At 37.5% G+C, this 20299-nt stretch overlaps 2 protein-coding genes across 2 annotated transcripts; one reads left to right on the top strand and one right to left on the bottom strand.

Annotated features, from left to right (window-relative positions):
• Window positions 1-198: 198 nt before the first annotated feature.
• LOC116171909 (suppressor of hairless protein) lies at window positions 199-10934 on the bottom strand. Its single transcript, XM_031488944.1, has 2 exons — window positions 9567-10934; window positions 199-1769 (listed from the first exon to the last, which is right to left on the bottom strand). The coding sequence occupies exons 1-2, from the start codon at window positions 10410-10412 to the stop codon at window positions 1092-1094; spliced, it is 1524 nt and encodes a 507-aa protein (XP_031344804.1). The 5' UTR covers window positions 10413-10934; the 3' UTR covers window positions 199-1091.
• A 158-nt stretch (window positions 10935-11092) lies between these two features.
• LOC116171906 (DNA repair protein UVH3) lies at window positions 11093-18962 on the top strand. The gene is made up of 5 exons (XM_031488941.1): window positions 11093-11326; window positions 11397-11572; window positions 15706-17463; window positions 17508-17721; window positions 17861-18962. Exons 1-5 carry the CDS (start codon window positions 11239-11241, stop codon window positions 18787-18789), a joined length of 3165 nt encoding a protein of 1054 aa, XP_031344801.1. The 5' UTR covers window positions 11093-11238; the 3' UTR covers window positions 18790-18962.
• The last annotated feature ends 1337 nt before the right edge of the window (window positions 18963-20299 follow it).

The following is a 20299-nucleotide window of genomic DNA, read 5'->3' as shown; positions in this document are numbered from 1 at the left end:
ATAATTGTATTGTGTTCCAGAATTCCCACAATATAGTATAAGTAATCATGTTATAACGCAAATTTAATGAGAAGACTGTGAGAACATTTGGAATGAATGTGAAAATCCACTTCCTCATTTTTTATTCTCTAATCACTGCCACTTAATCTTTGTCTTTTGCAACTCTTTTTTTCTGAAAACAAAAATACAGAGAGAATGTATAAGGAATTCTTTATATTTCTACAAAATGTGTCATGTACAGATATGTCATATATATCTTTATATACTTAAATTAATTATATACAAGTCTTCTAAATATAGAACTTTTCGTTGTGCATACAGCATACTCTACAAGCACGCTTCTAACATATCCACATTTTGATTTATACAAACAACTGGAGGACACACACAACTAACACAAAACCTTCTAGCGTTCAACTTTGGTCTCAGTTAAAAATACCATGACTAAAGGGCACAAGTGAAGAACTTATAATACATTCGAAAAATTTGTTGAACAATTAATACACATACTAGCAATGTAAATGCAGAAATTGACTTGTAATTCCTATAGGGCAAATTTTAGATAAAAATACTTTTAAATTGCACTTGCAAAAATCTCACTACTAAAAGATCATTGTTCCTTTTGAGTTACTAAAAATTTTACAAAAATAATACCGCTGCGAATATATTCGAAAATTACAAGAAATTACAATTAAAAAGACGATTACATTCTAAAACTTTTGAGCAGATTCAATTACAACGATCGGAAATAAAACGAAGCAGGCTTTCGCTTATTTTCGGGCTGTTAGCTTAATTGCCAGATCAGTAAATACTTTGGTAGTGATACGATTTAGCGAGATAATCCCAGTAGTCATTCCTACTTGAGCGGACTTCTTTTTGGAACTACCAAAATAAGTAAAATCACATACAATACAAGAAAAACCACTTTATTTCAGTGTGCTATCTTCATTCTTTAGATAAATTACTCCTTATTCATTATCACACGATTCATTTTGACAAAAACAAAGATAGAATTAAAAGCACTCACATTTAATGTGACGAAGATGTCAATACGGCAAGTTTTTCTTGTATAGTATGTTACTCTATTAAAATTAGTGCATGCCTGCTTGATTCCAAACAGACGTATCGGACTGAGTCATGGTGACAGCAGCAGTAGGCGCCGCATTACCACGACCTGGTCGATGCATAATCTCATCCGCCGGCGGACAATGAGGCCTAGGACCCGGCTCGGGCGTATATGTAAACGTCAATCCCGTAGCGTATATAATTCCGTCATTCCTCACTAACGAAACGGGTACCTGCGTGGGTTGCCGAACCCACAACCACTCGCCGCGAAATTGCGAAATATCGGGCACAACGCACAGCATCGACTCCTGACATCTGTACATCGTCTCCGCCTCGACGTCCCCGAACCAGACTTGCAGAGACGGCGAGAAATTATCACCGGTTAACTCTAACATGGCAACGTCGCCCCCTCCGTTTAAGTGGAGGCTGTGAACTAACGGCACGGGGGTTACCGGGTTTCGCACCGGACCCATACCTTCGTAAAATTGGTACTCCGCCTTGTCGGTGGAAATGATGGTCCAACACGCACCGTCGTTGATCATCTCCTTGTTCGGTTCCTTGGGACATGGGGTCGCTTGGAATTGAATGATTCGTTCTTGGGAGAGGCACAAGTACATACGTTCCGTGTCCTTCATGAAGAAAGCGCATTTGTGTAGCTGAGAAACAGGATCGTCCGCTTCCAGCAACGCTTGCTGCTTATCCACCTTTAAGCAAAGGAAACTTAAATTATAATTGGGCACTCGCTGGTCGGTGCAAAATAATAGCTTTAATTCAATTTGGGATAACAGACATCTGCGGTGTAGGTAAGAGCGCTTTATTAAATTGTCCTTTATTAAAAAAAAATTGGGAGTGTAAGTTAATTTTGAAATTAGTGTTAGCACCTTTGACGGTAACACAACTTTCAAATTCGGCGAATAAAGTGCAGGTCTTTTCATTTCAACGCCTCTATCAACAATACTGGCGTCCTGAGAACATAGTAACCTCAACTTTACGGTAGGGTTTTTCCCATAGTGTCAGATGGCCCTAATTTTACACTAGACGCTCCAATCCTTCCTCTGTCTAAGAAAAAAAGACCTCACGTCGATATCTCAACAAATAAAGAAGTTGCGAATTTTTTATTAAGGTCATGTCGGATTTTTCGCAATAAAGCAGTTGAAAAGCAGAAAATCAAGAAATGAATAATAATAATAATAATAATGGATTTTATTGATTAGGAAAAAAAAATGGTTCCTACACCATAACCAATAGGTTCAGGGTCAGATAAACCAGTAGGTTACCTGTTCTTCCCCCTGTACCCCTAGACACATAAAGAATATATTTATACACATAGATTCTACGAAATAAAACAATTAGCAGTTCAATTTTGATTGAAAACAAGCACAAATCTACTAAGTAACTACCTACCAACAAAGGAAAGAAAAACAAAAACAAAAAAACAAAACAATAATAAAATTATGTTAAATTATGTTAAATTTCGCTCTTGATTAATAATTTTTTAATTTTCCGTTTAAAGGCATCTTCGGACAGGGGCAATAACTGTCTGTACACCGAATTATTACAGAATTTGCAGATGTTAAATAAAAAAGAGCGTTGAAACATTGCTAAATTGTGTATAGGGATGGAAGCTAAACCCCTGTGCCTCAGATTTAAATGATGCACATCGGTCCGGAAGGTGATTTTATCGTACAGGTACGGTGGTATCTTATGAGTTAAAACTTTTCTAAAAAGTGACGAAGCATGCAGTCGCCTACTTTCCAACATATTCAACCAACCAAGTCGAGATAAGGTGTGCGAAATTCTGTCATATTTCCTGATACCGAACACGAAACGTAAGCACGAGTTCTGTACTCGCTGAATTCTGTCACGGTCTTTAGCTAACAAACATGGACCATACAAAACATCGCAATAGTTAAATCGTGACAGAACCAACGAGTCACAGAGAACAGCCTTGTGTTTGGTACCAAGAATGATTAATAGATTAGGGGAAAAGTGGCAACGAATTTAAATTAATGAAGTAAAAAAGAAGAACAAAAGAATGACTGTGGGATTTATTCAAAGACACAAATTTTTGTAAGGGAAATATACCCCTCTAAGTATTGGGCCTTGTGGTTCAGTGATCAACGGGCCGTGTAACACCAGGCTTGACCCAGCGTATGACAGCCCCAAGTGAGAATCCAAACTAAAGACAACACCCTCGTATTTGTGCCGTGCAAGTCGACGTTGAGGGGTCGAACGGCTCTAGTCAGGGCCCGAATTTGATCCTAGGTACGCGGGGACCTAGCCCACCCTCCTATCGTAACCCAGAATGTAGAAGGGAAGCACGTGCACTTTATAAAGAAATGTGAAATGTAGGTAGCCTACTAAAGCGCATTTTCCACAATTTAGGCAAACAGACAAATATGTACACGAAACTACTTGCAAAACTATCAACAAATAAACATTTGTCCCGCCGAACTTGGGACACAAATAACGATTTTGACACATCTTGGTCAAAAAAGAATGCTAGCTTAATTTTTCTTTATAAGTTAATTAACAATCATATAGACTGCCCACGCATTCAAGCATTAATAGAAATTGAAAAAGAATGCAGAAGAAATAATAAGGAATAAGTGAAGAACTAAACAACCTCGTAAACAACAGGAAAAAAACAAAAAAAAACAAGAAACGACAATTTGCAAAATACAATTAAGAATATTGAAAATGACATGAAAAACAGCGACATCAAATTAATTTCCGAATTAGAAGAAGATCAAAATATAAAAGAAAAAAAATTTAATAGGAATTAAGGAAAGTAATAGCATAAGGACGAGGGAGACTATGAAAAGGCAAGCAAAAACAAAAGATGAATCAAAAATTGGTTTAAAATTACTTGAACACAAGCCGAGATACAAGCACAGAAGAAAAAAACAGAAAATTCCTATTAGTTTTTTGCACCCAGAGTATGGAAAATCAAAACGAGGGGAGGACTAGAGACGGAAGAAGCAGAAAAACGAACAAGTATATCAAGAAAATACAATAAAGAAGATAATAACAGATTAGGACCCTCAAGAAAGAATAGTAAAAAGATAAGGAAATACAGAAAGAGGTACAAAAAGAAGAAAACCAAAACAGAACTGGGGAAAATGTATAGACAAGAACTAGAAGCCCCGAACACTTACCAAGCCATGGACCTACGCCGCATGAAGAGCTTATAGAGAATGTCATGATGACGATGGGCAAAACAATTTAGGTGATGGAGGGAACCAAACTGAAGCAAATTTCATGAAATTCTGGCCATTTTGTTGCTCAGAGAAGAATTCAAGTTGGAATTTTCTTCCAAACTTTCAAAAACTAATTTTAGAATCGTTATTTTTCATTCCCAAATACTCGCCTGGAGTTCGTTAGGAGTACAACATTTTAAATGCAGGAAAAAAATCCAGGATCCGTCGCTAGATTTATCCTTCAATCAGTCTGGTGGTTGAAAAAAAAACTAAAGAAGAAACCATAATTTTGGAATAAACAAAAAGTAAAAACACGTCACGTTTCTGGATGGCTTCTTTATGTGTTTGATATCTCAATGGCCACAACAGTTACAGTGCTTTCAGAAACGCTTTTGAAGGTAAAACATTTTGCACCCTCGGTTTATTTGGAAAAAAATGTTTGTTTTGGTCTCAAAGACCACCCAATATTTTTAAATACCTACCTAATTGTTATACCCTGTACGAGACCCTGTATATACTTATGCCACCATTGTTTTTCAATTCAATTCAATTCCTTAATAAGCGCAAAATATCCACCAGAAAAAGTAAAAAAAATATTGTGAACAAATAGTCAGAACGATAGGATTAATATAAAATGCAATGGAAACCAATTGAAGGAAAGTGTAACAGCAAAATGAAAGAAAATAATATTTCAACAGCAAGATTCGAAAAAAATCCACGGCAAAATGGGCGTACTAGGAATCTTTTGAAATAAATTAATTGTATAAATTTATAAAAACCCCACGACATCAAAAAAATGTTGTGCAAACCACCGATTATAAATAAAAGAAAATACAAAAAAAATGACCTTAGCACTCACACTTTACGGAAAAACGTAGCTTTTGAAGTAGTTATAAAGTTTCGTTATTATTCCCACATGTTACTTTACGCCAGATTTTATATGTCAGTTGAAAAAAACTTTTATAAATTATTTCTCACGGAATAGTTATTCTGATCTTATACCAACATATGTAGGAAATTGTTTGTTAATTTTATTGTTTAAATTAAAGAAACCCCGCTGAAACGACAATTCTGGGAATTATTTACACAATGTGTTTTAAATTATGTTTAGAAATGCGATCTGAAACAGAAAAACAGAATAAAGCAATTTTCTTCCATCTTGTATTAAGTTAGATAAACTGAAGAGCAACTTTTTAATGCACTTTTATTGGGATTCATTTACTCTTGTACAGTGGGCATTTTAAGAGAACAAATTTCAATTACTTAAAAAAATATTATGCAAGTAATAGGATCTCGTTGATATTTCAAAAAAGACATTTGCTTTAGTAGATTAGGCTATAGTACTTTGAATGTTGTCAAATGTGGAGGACCGCATGAAAACATCCTGTAGATAAAATACATTAAAGTTCAACAAGGAATAATAGGCCCAGACTCCGAATATCTGAGAGGATACACTGAAAATTGAGGATGTATGGCCTACAATATATGAGCAAATCCATTCTCTCCTCTTTAAATGAAAATAATTATAAAAACTTTTGTACATTGCGTGATAGGGGACATAATAAAGCTAGCAAAAAATACAAAGTGGATGGATGGTCTAGGAGCAACATTTTATCGTAGACAGGCAGATTAGTTAGGTCCACTGAATCCAATGTGCGGAGGTACTGTGTTTGAAACAACCGGAGAATATCGTTTTTGCAAATCTCGTAACTTCTATAACGTTTGCAGGTTAGACTACATTCAAATAGTACAATAAAAGTGAGGCGATGACATTACACAGTTTTAGAGACAAAAGGCACCACGTTGTTATTAAAACACTTAAAACAATTAAACAATAACATCAAAATTATTACTTTTGGTATTATTATGTATATAATAAGGTTATTATTTCACTGTTTAAAGTACAATTTTTAAGAACAATAACTTTTAGTAATTTGCTCATTATTAGAATCTTGAACTTAAAATTCCATGCGAAAAATAATAACCATTTAATTAAATACTACATAGTGTTAACCTCGGTGTTAACCAATAAGAATGGGACAAGTATACACAGAAAGACCTCTGCAGTATCCAAAAATGTGGAACTTCTATGTTAGTAAGAAGTTAACACAAAAATTTGCAGAGAGATCACTTCACTACTGCTGTGCTGTGATTCTTCAGCACATACCGAGGTACATACTCTAGCCAAGACTCTATACCTGTCTCCCCAGATCCAAACTAGCTTGTCATTAGTTTTAGCTTCTTACTAATTTATCTACTTACAAGTGTTTGTTTGCAAAAAACCTTAGGTACTGTTTTTTTTTTGCAAAAATTAGTGTAAATTTCAAAAATATGACGCTAAAAATTTCAATATTGATTTAAAAAAATTCTCGAAAAAATAATAAAAATATTAAAAATTCAAAATCATTTTTCAACTTTCTTGTATTTTTCGAATTACATATTTGAACCTTTTTTAATCTTGTTGAATTTTTTGAATAACTTGAATCTTTTTTAATACTATCGCTGGTATTTTTCAAGAAAAAATTTAATATGGTATCTTTTGCGATTAAATATACAGAATGGTTTATTAAAAAAATGAGGTTAGGCCCGATAACTTTTTTACCTGACCTGATTTGGAAAACGGCAGGTCAACAATCATTAAGTATAAAGAAACATTTGTAATAAACATTTTTCTGAATCTCTTTTAATTAAAAAAAATACTTATAGGGTCATTCTGAACAATTTTAGATTGTCCCCCATATCTCTATAGCGAGCGAATATTGTACAATTTTGATTTTACCATTTTGACCCATCAAGAGCACATCGCGCCTCGCATCGCGCCTATATGATTGCTAGCACAACAATTACGGAGATATCCTACAGTATCGAAAATGGGGCACATAAACGTGACGTAAATACAGAAAGTGCTAATTCTTTGGCTTATTTTATCATTGAAAGTTCTCGAAGTTCATATCAACATAAGTCGCCAAACGCTTTGATACTGATCATGATTTTTAATATTTCGTATTTATGGAAATATTTTACTGAAATTTTCGCCATAGACGCTTCTAGTATAGACAAACCTCGAGACAAACATATTGTATATATATGCGCATGCGCAGACTACAATATTTACGGAATAATCTTTTTTAATGTTTACCACAGGTGCGTTTTTTAAAAGCAAACATTACACAATAGTAAAATCCAAATATGCGCATACGCAGGCTACTACTTAAGTCAATTTTCTTAGATATTTTTTGACATTTTAACTCAAGTTTTAACTACAGATACTTCTAATAGAGATAAACAAGAAGTAGAGAGTAAAATCACATGTGCACAATGATAACTTTCTTAGTTAGAGGTATTTTCGAGCGTTTTTTTTTACAATTTTAGCCAGAGCAGCTATCAGTAAAGACAAACATCAAATGTGCGCATTCTCTGACTGCGCAACTTTCGTACTACTAGGGGTATGTTTTTGAAATGCTTACTATAGATGTTTCTAGTAAAGGCAAACATCAGGGGAATTAAAAATCAGATGTGCGCATGCGCAGATTGCAAAATGCCATCTTTCATTTAAAACAGTAACTCGTTTTAATAAAAGCAAACGTAGCGCATATAACTAGTGAAAATCGAACCCGCGCATGTGCGGGCTCGATAATACCAAGATTTTTTTTTTGAAATTTTAACTAAAGAAGCTTCTAACCAAAGCAAACGTAGCGCCCGTGATTAAACTCAAATACGTACCTGCGCAGCGTCAACTTTTCCTGTTTATGAAGAGGTAATGAGATTGAGATATTAACGACGCTTTAACCACAAACATGCTTGTGTCTTCCTTATGTGCATATAGCCTCTCGGAAAGTACTAATCTGTACATGGAAAATGCGCCTTAGGGTGAAATCTTTCTTCTTGTTTGCAAACAGGGTTGCCAGATGTCAGGCATTCAGCCGAAGTCTCAGGTTTTACATTGTGCTCTCCGGCCCCCAGCAGGCGCGACTATAACTCCAGCAGAACAATAAATTTCAATTTAATACTTTTCAAAGTAGATCAAACGATTCCTTTTTAAGCACCTAATAACACCTTAATTTTTAAATATGACAAAATCACAAATAGGATTTCTATGATTTTGTATTAAAAAACAAAAAACTACTAACACTTGCAAGAAAATCAGAAAAATATGTTTAACTTTCTTGTTTTGACTATTTGTGTATAAACAGCGATGTTGATGTTTACCTCGATGTTTATGTTTCATTTATTAAATTAAGTGCACTGTATTTACCCCTCGATTTACCCTTATATTACTTATATTGCAAGAATGTATAGTTTGTTTTATTTGTTTACTTATACCAGGGTGTTCGCAATGTAGATTTATGTCTCTCATGCAGCCTATGTCTCCGGCAGACGGCCATACGGAATCTGGCAACCCTGTTTGCAAATAAGGCCCTACCTACCTGGAAAATTCATTGGTACGAATTGTGAACAACTACGCAACATTTTTATTATTGCCGAAGTAGTAATTTTTAAGGCATTTTTAGGACCTTTGTAATTTTTTAACTAAAACAAATTGTTCTGAAACAACAAACAATTTTGGTATGTTTTTGGGAAAAATTTATTTGATGACGTTATTATTCAGGCCTTACCTCCACTCACTGGTCAGACTCAATTTTTATTTAAAATTTATCTGAGACATCGAGTCCCTAAAGTTAGCCCCCCCCCCCCCCCCCCCCAACAGAAAACAAAATATGTTTCAGACACCCTGTAAACAATTGTAATCTATTATTCTTTTGAACTTGATAACTGAGAAACAGAGAGAGATATCGTAATGCGGTTTTCATTAACATATAACCACCTAGGGGGCATACTTGGCGGTGAGAATGTAGTGTCAGAGGAGAGTACTCACAAAAGGCAATTGGCATGTATGGACGACAGATATTATCTATTGCTGTCCTTGTTATACTCATTTCATTGTTATTACTGAGGGTACTAGGTACCTTATTAAACTGTATTGCAAACAAGATTGCAACGGAATATGGTAACTTGGAGAATTATATAAATATGCAAAAGTATGGCTTCCTACCAGGATAATTAGCCATGCATTGTGGTCTTATATGGTAACTATTCTCATGGTCGAATGATCCACTAATGTCATTAAGCAACTCTCAGATTGGACCCTTCGCCCTTCAAAGCATAAAAACCTTTTCATAGTCAGATTTTGCCTCGGATTTTGCATAAAAAGCTCGTTTAAAAATTAGTGAGAGCGTTTTATCAGTGCCAGTAGAGTGGTTCTCAAAACAATAAAAATTCACAACCCTCCAGCAAACGTACCTTTCGAATAATTAATCGTGGTAACGCCATTCCGGTAACGGAGCAAACCAATTTGACAGTGGCCCCATAATGAATGTATCCGTCTCGAACCTGAAACTCTTCACTTTCCGACTCGTTATCGTCCAATAAGTGAATTGTGAAAGCGCCCCATTGCGTAGAACTGGCATGGAAATGTCCGTTTTCGACGTGCAAATATCTGGTCGACACTGTCTGTGATCTTAATCGATTAAACAGTGCAACTTTCGTGCCACTGGCTATACACAGATCAGCGTTTTTTAATGACTGTTTTTTCTTAGAAGGTTTCGAAATAACTTTTATACGTTTACTATGGAATACGCCGATATCGTGTCCGGAGCCGTAAAACATTTTCACCGACAACATGAAGTGCTTACGTTTATCCGAGTCGGAGATGTATAGGGTTTTCGCTGCACAATACTGCTTGCCGTTGTTTAAGTCGAGCTGTTGCATGTCTTGGTCGGAATTGCCGATGCCGATGAAGGCGCAGAGCTGTGCCGCCTGCTCGGATTCGCCCTCGCGTAGCATCTGTTCCTGTCTCAGCCGCCAGCCGTCTCCGAATAGGTATATACAGGGTGGTGGGCAGAAGAATCGTTTCTCATTGCCGTAGGACTTTTGGGCTACCTTGGCGTGCAGAATGACTACGACCATGTCGGATCTTTCCCTGAGGTAACGTTCCATCGCTTCCCGTGTAAGTTTCCGGCCTTCGCCTCGGTAGCCGCCCGGTACGACCGCACCGGTGAATCTGGAATACATTGCCCCATGTTGAGGGGGTGGTGTCGGAGGCGACTGTGCGTGAGCGATTCCCGGGAGGCCGTATTGGTGAGGCATGCTGAAAATTTGGTTTAAATCCAACACTGCACTCCCCGGGTCCTGCACTGACTGTTTACAATTTCACATGTTTGCATTTTTTATGGTTATGAGTGAAAAGCTACCGGTTCATTTAGGATTGAATTGTTTTGGAAGTAGATGCCGCCGAATCAGACTAAGTACTGACTGAGGATTTCTAGCGAAACGCGCCAGAGCTACCGGAATACGTGAGAACGACTGCTGTTTGGTCCCCTCTCTCGAATGCTACCTCATTTCATTCCAAAACACCTGTTCGCGATATGAATTTTCCGACAGTTCGACCAACGTTACACCATTAAACTGTGTTATCATTTTTATCGGAGACGTCGATCTTAATTAATCCAACTAATCGACAACATCGCCAATAGCGTTTACCGAAAACCGCGATCGGGGGACATTCCCCGAATTTTTTACCTAAATTTAATTAACGCGCATCCATCATTATATTGGTAGCGCAATTATTGTGATGAACTGTACTTTTATTCTCCCCGTTCCGCACCGTATCGTATAGTGCCGTGCCGCTAAAGGATGTTGGGGTTATAGCCAGGGCGTGGGAAAATCATCGTGTGGGAAAGAGTGGGTGGCCTCGGCGATTCTCAGCTCAAACATTTGATACAGCCGATGTAATTCAGACTGCGTTAACATAATATTTTCCTCTGATTTGATGATTCTCGCGTCTTTCCGTGGGAATTAACACCAAAATAAGAAGGATGAATGTACTAGTTTATATTCGTCCTTGTCCCTGAGAGCTTGACAGCGTGAGAATTTTGCCTTGCTCTTCCTATTTTAGCTGTGATTACTTCCGTTAATGGGGGTAACTGGTCTTTGGAGGCTCATTGAGCCTTCTGGACAACCAGTACCATTGCAGACGCTCGATAATAAGGTTCTAGCGGTGGGTATCCTTTTATCGCTGCGTGCTACGGATGATCGCTCGATTGTTTTCTTTTCCTTAACCTCACTTTTTAGATGTGTCCATTTGGTTGCATCAGGCGATTAAGGGATTTCAAAACGCGCAAGGCGGAACGCTACCCAATGCTCATCTTTTGGGAATTTATTACCGAATTTGTAAATTACTCTTTTTTGGAATCAAACCCGTCGTTATTTTTGATGGAGGAGTCCCGAGTTTAAAACAAGAAACAATTGTAAGTTTTCGGAACAAACCGCAATTGTCATTGCCATACAGTCAAAACTATACATCTCTCATTAATATTATCTGTGGTAGGAGCATCGACAATGTGGCTTTGGAGGTGCTTGCACTTCTCCAATGGTAACCCCTATCATACAGAGATTTGTGAATTTTGATCCTTTATGTCCAAAAATCCGGAAAAAACTGTTCCAAATAAAATGTAACGAGTGTAATGACTGTGTAGTAAATTTGAAGCCGATAGGAACACTTCGGTATTTTATTTAAAATATTTAATGTAATAAGTAAAAATAGAATTCATTATCGAAGTGTTCCTATCGGCTTCAAATTTGCTAACAGTCATTACTTCTTTCTACGGATTTCTACAGATCGGAAAAATAAAAACAAACAAATCAGAGTAGGCATTTGTGCGTATCTCGTCCCCAAAGAGCCCCTGACTGGTATTGAAATAGTACATTATATATCAAGGTAGAGAAGTCCAGTATTATTGCCTGAGCACCAAGATTACATCTCGAGGCGCTTGCGCCGAGGGGGGTAAGGTGCGAAGGCAATAATAGACTTCTCTACCGTGGTATATATACTATTTTTTTCACTACTAGCACTTGAAATCCTCTAAATTAACATATTATATTGATAAGAGAGTTAACGGTTGGACAGAATTTTTGTTTATTAATTTAACATGTCAATCAAGTACGTGGAAGTACAAGTCAAATAGGCCGTATTTTGTTCATTGAGATTTTTCAAAGAGTAATTTCGTTCGAATTTTTTCAAAATGTGATAATTTTAGGTATGTAATTTCTCTGGAAATTGCGAATGGTGGCAATTATTCGTTTTAGAGAACTTGTCTAAACGTTCATTGAGCGAAATTTCGGGTTGTGTTTTCTAAAAGCGACAGCGTGACAGTTCTCATTATTGACTACTAGTTAATAATAAAAAATTATTAACCACTTTGAACAAATGCCGAGAAAGCCTACTTTACAAGTGGAAAAAAGGTTAATAATCATGTCATCAGACGCTAGTAGTGAAAAAAAACGTTTTTTGGAATTTTCAAAGGCACCCTTCATTTTTTGAAACTAAAAGTATGTCACAAAGTAGTTTCCAACCTAGCAGGACTGATCCTCAGATCAAAATTCAATTTGAAAATTTTTTGTATTACAAGAGACCACGAAACAATATCAGGGGGGGGGGGTACTGTAGATAGCAAGCAAGCAATTCCAGTTGCATAGTTATGTTTTCTTTTGTTAAGGATGTATAAAAGACTTGATATAAGTGGCCGCTTTACTAATTTGTACAAGTCGCCACCCTTGGCTGCGCGAGAGTGTTGCCAACCGTTCTGTAGGTACATGCGTTCGTTACGTCAGTGGGGTAACTCTGCTTTATCACTCAATAAAGTAATCAGGGGCGGATACAAGGGGGAGGTCATGACCCCCCCCCCCACAAACCTTTGGCGATTTTTTTTAATGTGTAATAAATAAAAATATAGTTGTAGGCAAATGCAGTAGGACATAATAATAATAATAATAATAATAATAATTGGTGGTGTATATAGACATATGCATGTTCTTCCACACGTCAAAGTAAGATAGAAAATGCAAATATAGCTCATATACTACATTGTTAAAATTAAACTTGCAGAAGTCTTCAATACTGTAGAATGCGTTGCTGATCAATATACTTTCATCTTGGCGCTGAACTCCCTCTCTTCCAGATCTCTCAATGTATTGGGTAGCACATTGTAGCATGTATTGATATAATAGTGGACATCTCTTCCTTTTCCTCTTCCTCATATTCTTATATCCACCTCTCCTAAAAGTAATGGGGTCTGTGTCAGTGGCGTATTTACGGGGGGGATGAAGGGGATATATCCCCCCCCCCAGAAGAATGGAGTTATCATCATAGCTATTAGGTATTTAGGTAATACTCCGCTATCCGCTCCGCCCACTTTAAAATAAAAAAATAATTCTACGCACCCAAATTAATAAGAAAAATTTTTTTCCCGAGAAATTTTGGTGCAGTCGATTTTTGGGAAAAAAGGAAGGTAATAACTGCCTTTTTTTGCCCAGAAAAAAAAATTACGCACTGGCTGTATGTGCCACGAACTTGTTTAATCCCCCCCCCCCCCCCCCCAGAATAAATTTCTACGTACGCCACTGGTCTGTGTAGTCCTACCACTTCATAAATGCGTATCGTCTTTATGGATAGTATACCTATGACGAGACCTATGATAAGATTTGTGCAACCTGTGTCAACCGCGTCAAGTTTCTCACAAGTATCGATTATTGCACGTCATCAATGGATGCCATTCACCAGACAAAGCGCTTCATGAGCGCTATCTAAAGGCGGGAATACTTTTGCAAGATTTCGCGCGTAAATTGCTGTCTGATAGCACTGTCGAGGTGTACATACCACCGTAAGTCGGACGTAGGTATTTTTCGTTTTTCCTATTTAAAAGAAAAACCACCTCTACTGATAAATTCAATATCGTTGTTCCACACTCGCTGTACTGCCACCATTATTCGAGACACCTGCATTGCTTATCTTGCACGTGGCATTATTTCTCGCAAAACCAATTAATTTTTGTCCAATAAGACCTTTCTACTAACACCTGACCAGGTTAAACGTTATGCGTTTCAATCTTATCATACAAACTAAATACAAGAAAAAGAATTAAATGGATTAAACAGTTACTGACAAAATTTACAATAAGAAACTATCATTAAAATGACTATATTCAACAATTTTTTTAAATTGTGTCCATTTGAAATCAAATTCGCCAGATTCTATAGACATATATGTCAAAAAACATTTAAAAAATCTATTTAAAAACAAAGTGTATGATTTTCTGGTTGCTTCACAGTACCAGTTTCTTCTCTCTCCTGGCATTTCATTCCTACTATACTTTAGCAGGTCTTTAGCTCTTTGGATGGAGGGTACAATTAGTAGAACTTTGGCTTATCTCTGACCGGAGATGTTCTCCCTGTCATTCTTTCAAAATGGCCTTCTTATCATTTCCCACTGTTCCCTGCGCAAAACTACATATCGCTTGGGGCCTTATAAGAGACCATTTTATTACCCATAATAGCAGTATGCCCGTGTTGTGTATTTTGAGGTGGCACAATATTTAGTTAAATTCACATGTCTTTAGTTTAGTAAACTTTAATTAATCATAACGCAGAAGTACAGAGAATTAATAAAATAAAACCAAGTAAATTATTGAAAAGCCGCGTTTTTAATCCGAATTTGAAACGCTTCAGTCTAAATACGTCACAAACCTACAACCAATCACGTAGAAGTGAACCGGCAACCTTGTGCGGGGGTCTGACGTTTGTCGGATTTGACGTTTTAAAATGCATCTAACGTGAAAGTGAACGACAAGTGACAAGGGCCTGTGACAGATGACGCAGGTTACAAATGACATTCTCCAAGTCGTGATGTCATCTGAATGGTTCTAGCAGCTGATTGGTCGGGCTTATTACGTCACAGAGCCCGCCACAATCATCTCGTTTTATGAATAAACCCCTAATACCGCACATGTTTAGTATTGATTTCTAATCATCCACTATTTTTAAATAAACTTTTACTGTCCAAAAAATTGTTTTATGGTTTCAGGTATACGCTTATTAAATTAGAACTAGGGAATTCAACTACACTGTAAACCCCCATTGAGAGCATGAGAGCCCGGTCATCGATATCGACTCGACGTTATTATTTTAGGTTTCAGGTGCATTTCAGTATTAAACCAGAGTTGACTTCTACCTTAGAGGTTTGAATGCCGCCTGACCTGGCTGAATTGAACATGCCTTTTTGAAAGCTGCCAAAATTTGCATATTTCATTCCCATTCAAAAATCTCTGTCTTCAACCATTTTCAAATTACCTATTTTCAAAAATCAGAAAATGCAGGTTGCTTCCCATTTTTGTCCTCGCAGTGATTCCTATGCCTCATACATCTGAGGGTAGTACGTACCGTACCATTACCAGCCACTACTCGATTTTGTACTTCGTGTGTTTCGAGAAAAGTGATTTTGATTTTAAGTCACCTACACCGCCCCTGTCATGACTTTGAACCAGATGATTTTAATATGTATTTTGTGTTTATTCTATCGTATTTACTCAGATTTATTTCTTTATAGTACAAAAGAGCCAATAAAAGGGCGAAGAACTTAAATGAAGCAGATACTATCCATAAACAACTAGTCTCGGCTCTTTTAAAACACACTGCGATAAATAAAATTCTCTCGGAAGAATCAAAAATTAATTTAGTTATAAATTCGGCAAAGGAAAAAGGAGAAGACTTATACAAGCTACCGCCTACAGACTTCGAGTCGACAGTCTCCGAGGAAGAGTCAACAACTTCTGTCGACTCAAGTCCCACCAAGCACTGGGATTTGCACACGATCGATGAAAAGAGCGTCCATTTTAAAGCTTTACCGGCCGATGTACGACACGATATACTTACCGACTTGAAGGAAACAAGGAAACAGTCGTCATGGGGTAGACTACACGAACTGCCGAAGAAAAGCGACGATTTCTCTGGTTTTCAAATGAAACGTCTTTTAAAGCGATATTCCGTGCAGGTTTCACTCGAAGAGGCCGAGAAGGAGATGGGCGGGCGGTCACTTTCTCTGGCCGAGCTTGAAACGCTTCTCAATGATCAAGGAGTTATAACTGGTGACTCGGTGGGAAAACACATTGCGTCTGATGAGAGTAAGAAGTATTTACTAATCAAAGACTTGAAGAAAGCGATAAATGATGCAAAACGAAATGCTGAAGTCACCACTTTAGAAAATGTTCCCAAAGAGGAACAGACCAAGGAAGAGAGTACAAAAGAAAACCCGACTAAGGCAGATAAAGAGTTCGAAGAAGATTTAGAGTTGGCAATTCAGCTGTCACTTCAAGACACTCCCTCTACCTCCCAAGAGACCTCATCGAGCTCACAAAAAGGCTGCAAACAAAAACAGAGGAAGCGCAACAATTTTTCCTTTCTTCAAGACTTCGACGATGCCGATTTTCCAAGTTCCAGTGAATCTGAAGAAGATTGCAGTAAACCGTCAAATGCGAATAAGGTTTTAGACTCTGTTAAAAACTACATGGTCGAGTATAGTGGACTAACCCCTAACGAAGTTGCAAAAATTATGAGTGGGGAAGTAACTGCCAATAAGAGTGAGAAACCGAAATCCGCCCTAAATGACGATGCGGTTATCGTCCAAAACTCAAAATTACCTAGTGTTACTATAGAAGTAGACGAGCACATTACAATAGAAGATAATGGTAGCTCCGATTCACCAGAAGAATTAGTTGAAGATGAACACGCCAAAGAAACTCCCAAAGGAGATATGACGCATTCATTTGAAATTGTAAGTAAATCTGTCGAAGACGTGCCGCAAGAGTCGGCGAGCGCGAAATTACCAAGTACTACAGTGGAAGTAGAAGAGGGACCAGTTGACGGTAAAGCTGCAGAATTTGCTTATGATGTTAGCTCAGATTCTGCTGAAGAATTCGTCGAAGTGGAAGAAACACCGAAAGAAGACACGAAGAATTTGTTTGAAATTGTTATACAACCAGAGAAATCTGTTGAAGATGATCTTTTTAGTGATGTATTTTCTTCAAATGAAGTTTCTGCAAATAAGAATCTGCCAGGAAAAGTAAATTTAAAGAAATTGACAGCGCCTTTACCAGTTGAAAGTGAGGGAGATAGAAACCAAGGTGCAAATGAAGCAACCACGAATCAAGTGCAGGATGATCATACTGTACAGAGTCGAGTAACTTCGGAAGAACTAAGGGAAATTAGGCAGGATTTAGAAGATCAAAATATAGAGTTACTAACAGATCAGTTGACAAAAGAGCGAATGGCAAATAGTCTGTCCGAGCAAATTGTGCAGGAAACTCAGGTAAGTTTCAACTTTGGCTTTAATGTATTTACGAATAGTTCAAGGACTTACTCAGACTGTTTGGAGTACCGTATATTGTTGCCCCCATGGAAGCCGAGGCGCAATGTGCTTTTTTGGAAATTATTAATTTGACCGATGGTACCATTACTGATGACAGTGATATATGGTTATTTGGGGGCAAGACTGTTTATAAAAATTTCTTTAATCAACAGAAGCATGTTATGGAGTTTCGAGCCGAAAGGATTCAAGAACATTATAGTACGTGAGTTTTTTGATTTTCATTTTTTTTCCCATAAAAAATGTGTTGTCCCCTTGTGCCCAATGCAAAAATGAACCTAAAGATTAACTTTCTATTCCATTTAGAGAATATCTCACTATACTGTAATTAATCTTTTAGAGTTAACACGTGAGCAAATGATACTGCTCGCCTTACTAGTGGGAAGTGATTATACTATAGGGATTCAAGGAATTGGGCCGGTAACCGCCTTAGAGATCCTTGGCGCTTTTCCGCCTCCAAAAAAATTACTCGAAAATAGTTACAACTACCAACAACTAGCAGCCGGTCTGGAGGAATTTCGCAAATGGTTATGTAAGGAAAAGGTCGGCGGATTAGGACGAACTGGACTGCGAACCAAACTGAAAAATGTTGCTATAAACGAAGGTTTTCCTAACCTTAATGTAATAAGAGCGTATTTGGAACCGAACATTGATTCCAGCGGTGAAGCTTTCTCATGGGGGAAACCGAACGAACGCGCTTTGGTCGAGTATGCGAAAAGGAAATTCGGATGGCCGCCAGAAAAAAGCGAAAACATCTTGAAACCAGTATTGAAAAAGCAAAACGAGACGCAATCGCAAAAATCCATTAAAGACTATTTTAAAACGAAACATAAAATTACTGGAGGAGACATTGAAAATAAAATGAGTAAACGAGTAAAGCGGGCTGTCGATACTATCGAAAACGGCGACAAAGAAGAGAAAAAGAAAAGGCAGAAACGTAAACAGCGAAAAACTCCCGAGGAAAATGATCACTTATCTTCCGACGAAGATGTACAAGCGTTGAGAAAGTCAAAAGCCCAAACGAGAACGAAGGTAAAACAAATTCGGGATGATATTGAGAAGCAAGTGGCGGTTACCAAGGCGCAACTCCACAAAAAGGAGGTCATTCCTCAAAAGCAAAGGGACAAGGCGGACGCACTCAGAAGTAAAATAAAGGCGATTGAAGTATTTCGAAAGTCGAGAAAGGGACCCGGTTATGTCGAACCGAGGAAGATGAAAAAAAGGGCGGCAAAAGAAGATGCTGAACTGTCAGAGAGTAGCAGTGATTAAATGTATGTTGTACTTAAATTATACACATTTTTAATTGTCGTCAACTGCTCAGTTTGGAAAGCCTCGCTGAAGATACTTATAGTGGAACATGAAAATTGAACAGATAGTATTAGTTTTTTACATTTGTTATAAGTAAATGGCTGTAAATAATTACAATAAATAATGGAAACACGTGACGTCATCTGGGAGACCCTGAAACAATCCATACACAAGTATAAAGAGATTAGGGCACGTGCACTGCATTTTCGCGTCGGGCTAGTGATTGAAAGAAAAAGCCTCGGGTGTAGATACAGAGTTGTAATAAGTTTCTTGATTGTCGACACGTGTAGGACCTGATGTACCATTTTTCGGGTCAATATGGCGTTGCTCGCAGTTTGTCAGCGTCATTGCGGTCCTCCATTCCGCCCTCTGGAGTACCATGTATTTCACATACAGTCGGACAATGATCGGGGTATAAAGGGGTACTCTATAGTCACTCTCGATAGTGATGGGACGTAGAGAGATCTCCATAATGTGGTAACTTTTCTCAAATTCTCTCGTATCACTCAATATACATGTCTCGAATGTGCAGAAAACTTGAAACGCTTTCAAGAAGGATTAAAGGATTAGTTGCAAGAAAGTTTATAGAACGTTTTTTCTGTAGATTCAGTGCTTTATTCCTGAACTAATGATAACGTTCGTTTCACCTCCTGTCTAAGTGTCTTTTTCTACTGTTCTAGTAGTTTTCCGGACACACACTTCAACCCTCTTACTGTTTTGCATTCATTAGTCACTCTAAAATATTTTCTGTTTGTTTAGTATTAAGATTAAGTTTGTGTAAAATTTTCTAGAACGATATCAAGGCGCCATCAAGTCGATAAAGGATTAGTCACAAGCGGTAAGGAATTACTTAAAGTGGATGTGACTTGTTCTTTCGAGGAAGACTGACTATATAGAATTTTCTAAAATAAGCTTTTCGTTTGCTGTATAAGTAAATTGAATTGTATTTAATTGAAGTTCCAGTATCGTTGCCGAAGTGGTAAATAGTGAAATTCGCGCTGTTATAAATTTTAGTAACTTAGACCCAACTGCCCACACTCCGCTTCATGTGCTCTTTTTCAATGTATGCACACAACTCAACTGTATTGGTTCCGGTTACTATAATACTTCTTGAATTACGGTTCCATGTGAGCGACTTATAAATGCAATCGGTTCTGGATGGTATTATGCTTGATGTTGTTGCGGTAATCGCAATACGTCGCACATATTCGCATAGGTTTTTATAGTACGTTGCAAAAATGTATAAATGGTTGGGGTTATGGTCACCTTGATGCAGTTCAAGCTCCACTGTAGTGTACTTAACCCCCAGGGTCGTCCGCTAACGTCCCCGTTCACACTACAAGACCACGGAAATAAAATCAAGCTGGAAACGTTTATAAATGGCATATTTGCCCCTTAATTTCGCAAAATTTAATTTACATTTCAAGGATTACGTACAAGAATCGGTTAGCAATAGGGTATCAGCAAGGTG

The sequence above is a fragment of the Photinus pyralis genome, unplaced genomic scaffold, assembly GCF_008802855.1.
Source record: "Photinus pyralis isolate 1611_PpyrPB1 unplaced genomic scaffold, Ppyr1.3 Ppyr1.4_LG5, whole genome shotgun sequence".
NCBI lineage: Eukaryota > Metazoa > Arthropoda > Insecta > Coleoptera > Lampyridae > Photinus > Photinus pyralis.
This window is presented reverse-complemented; position numbering and strand designations above follow the sequence as displayed.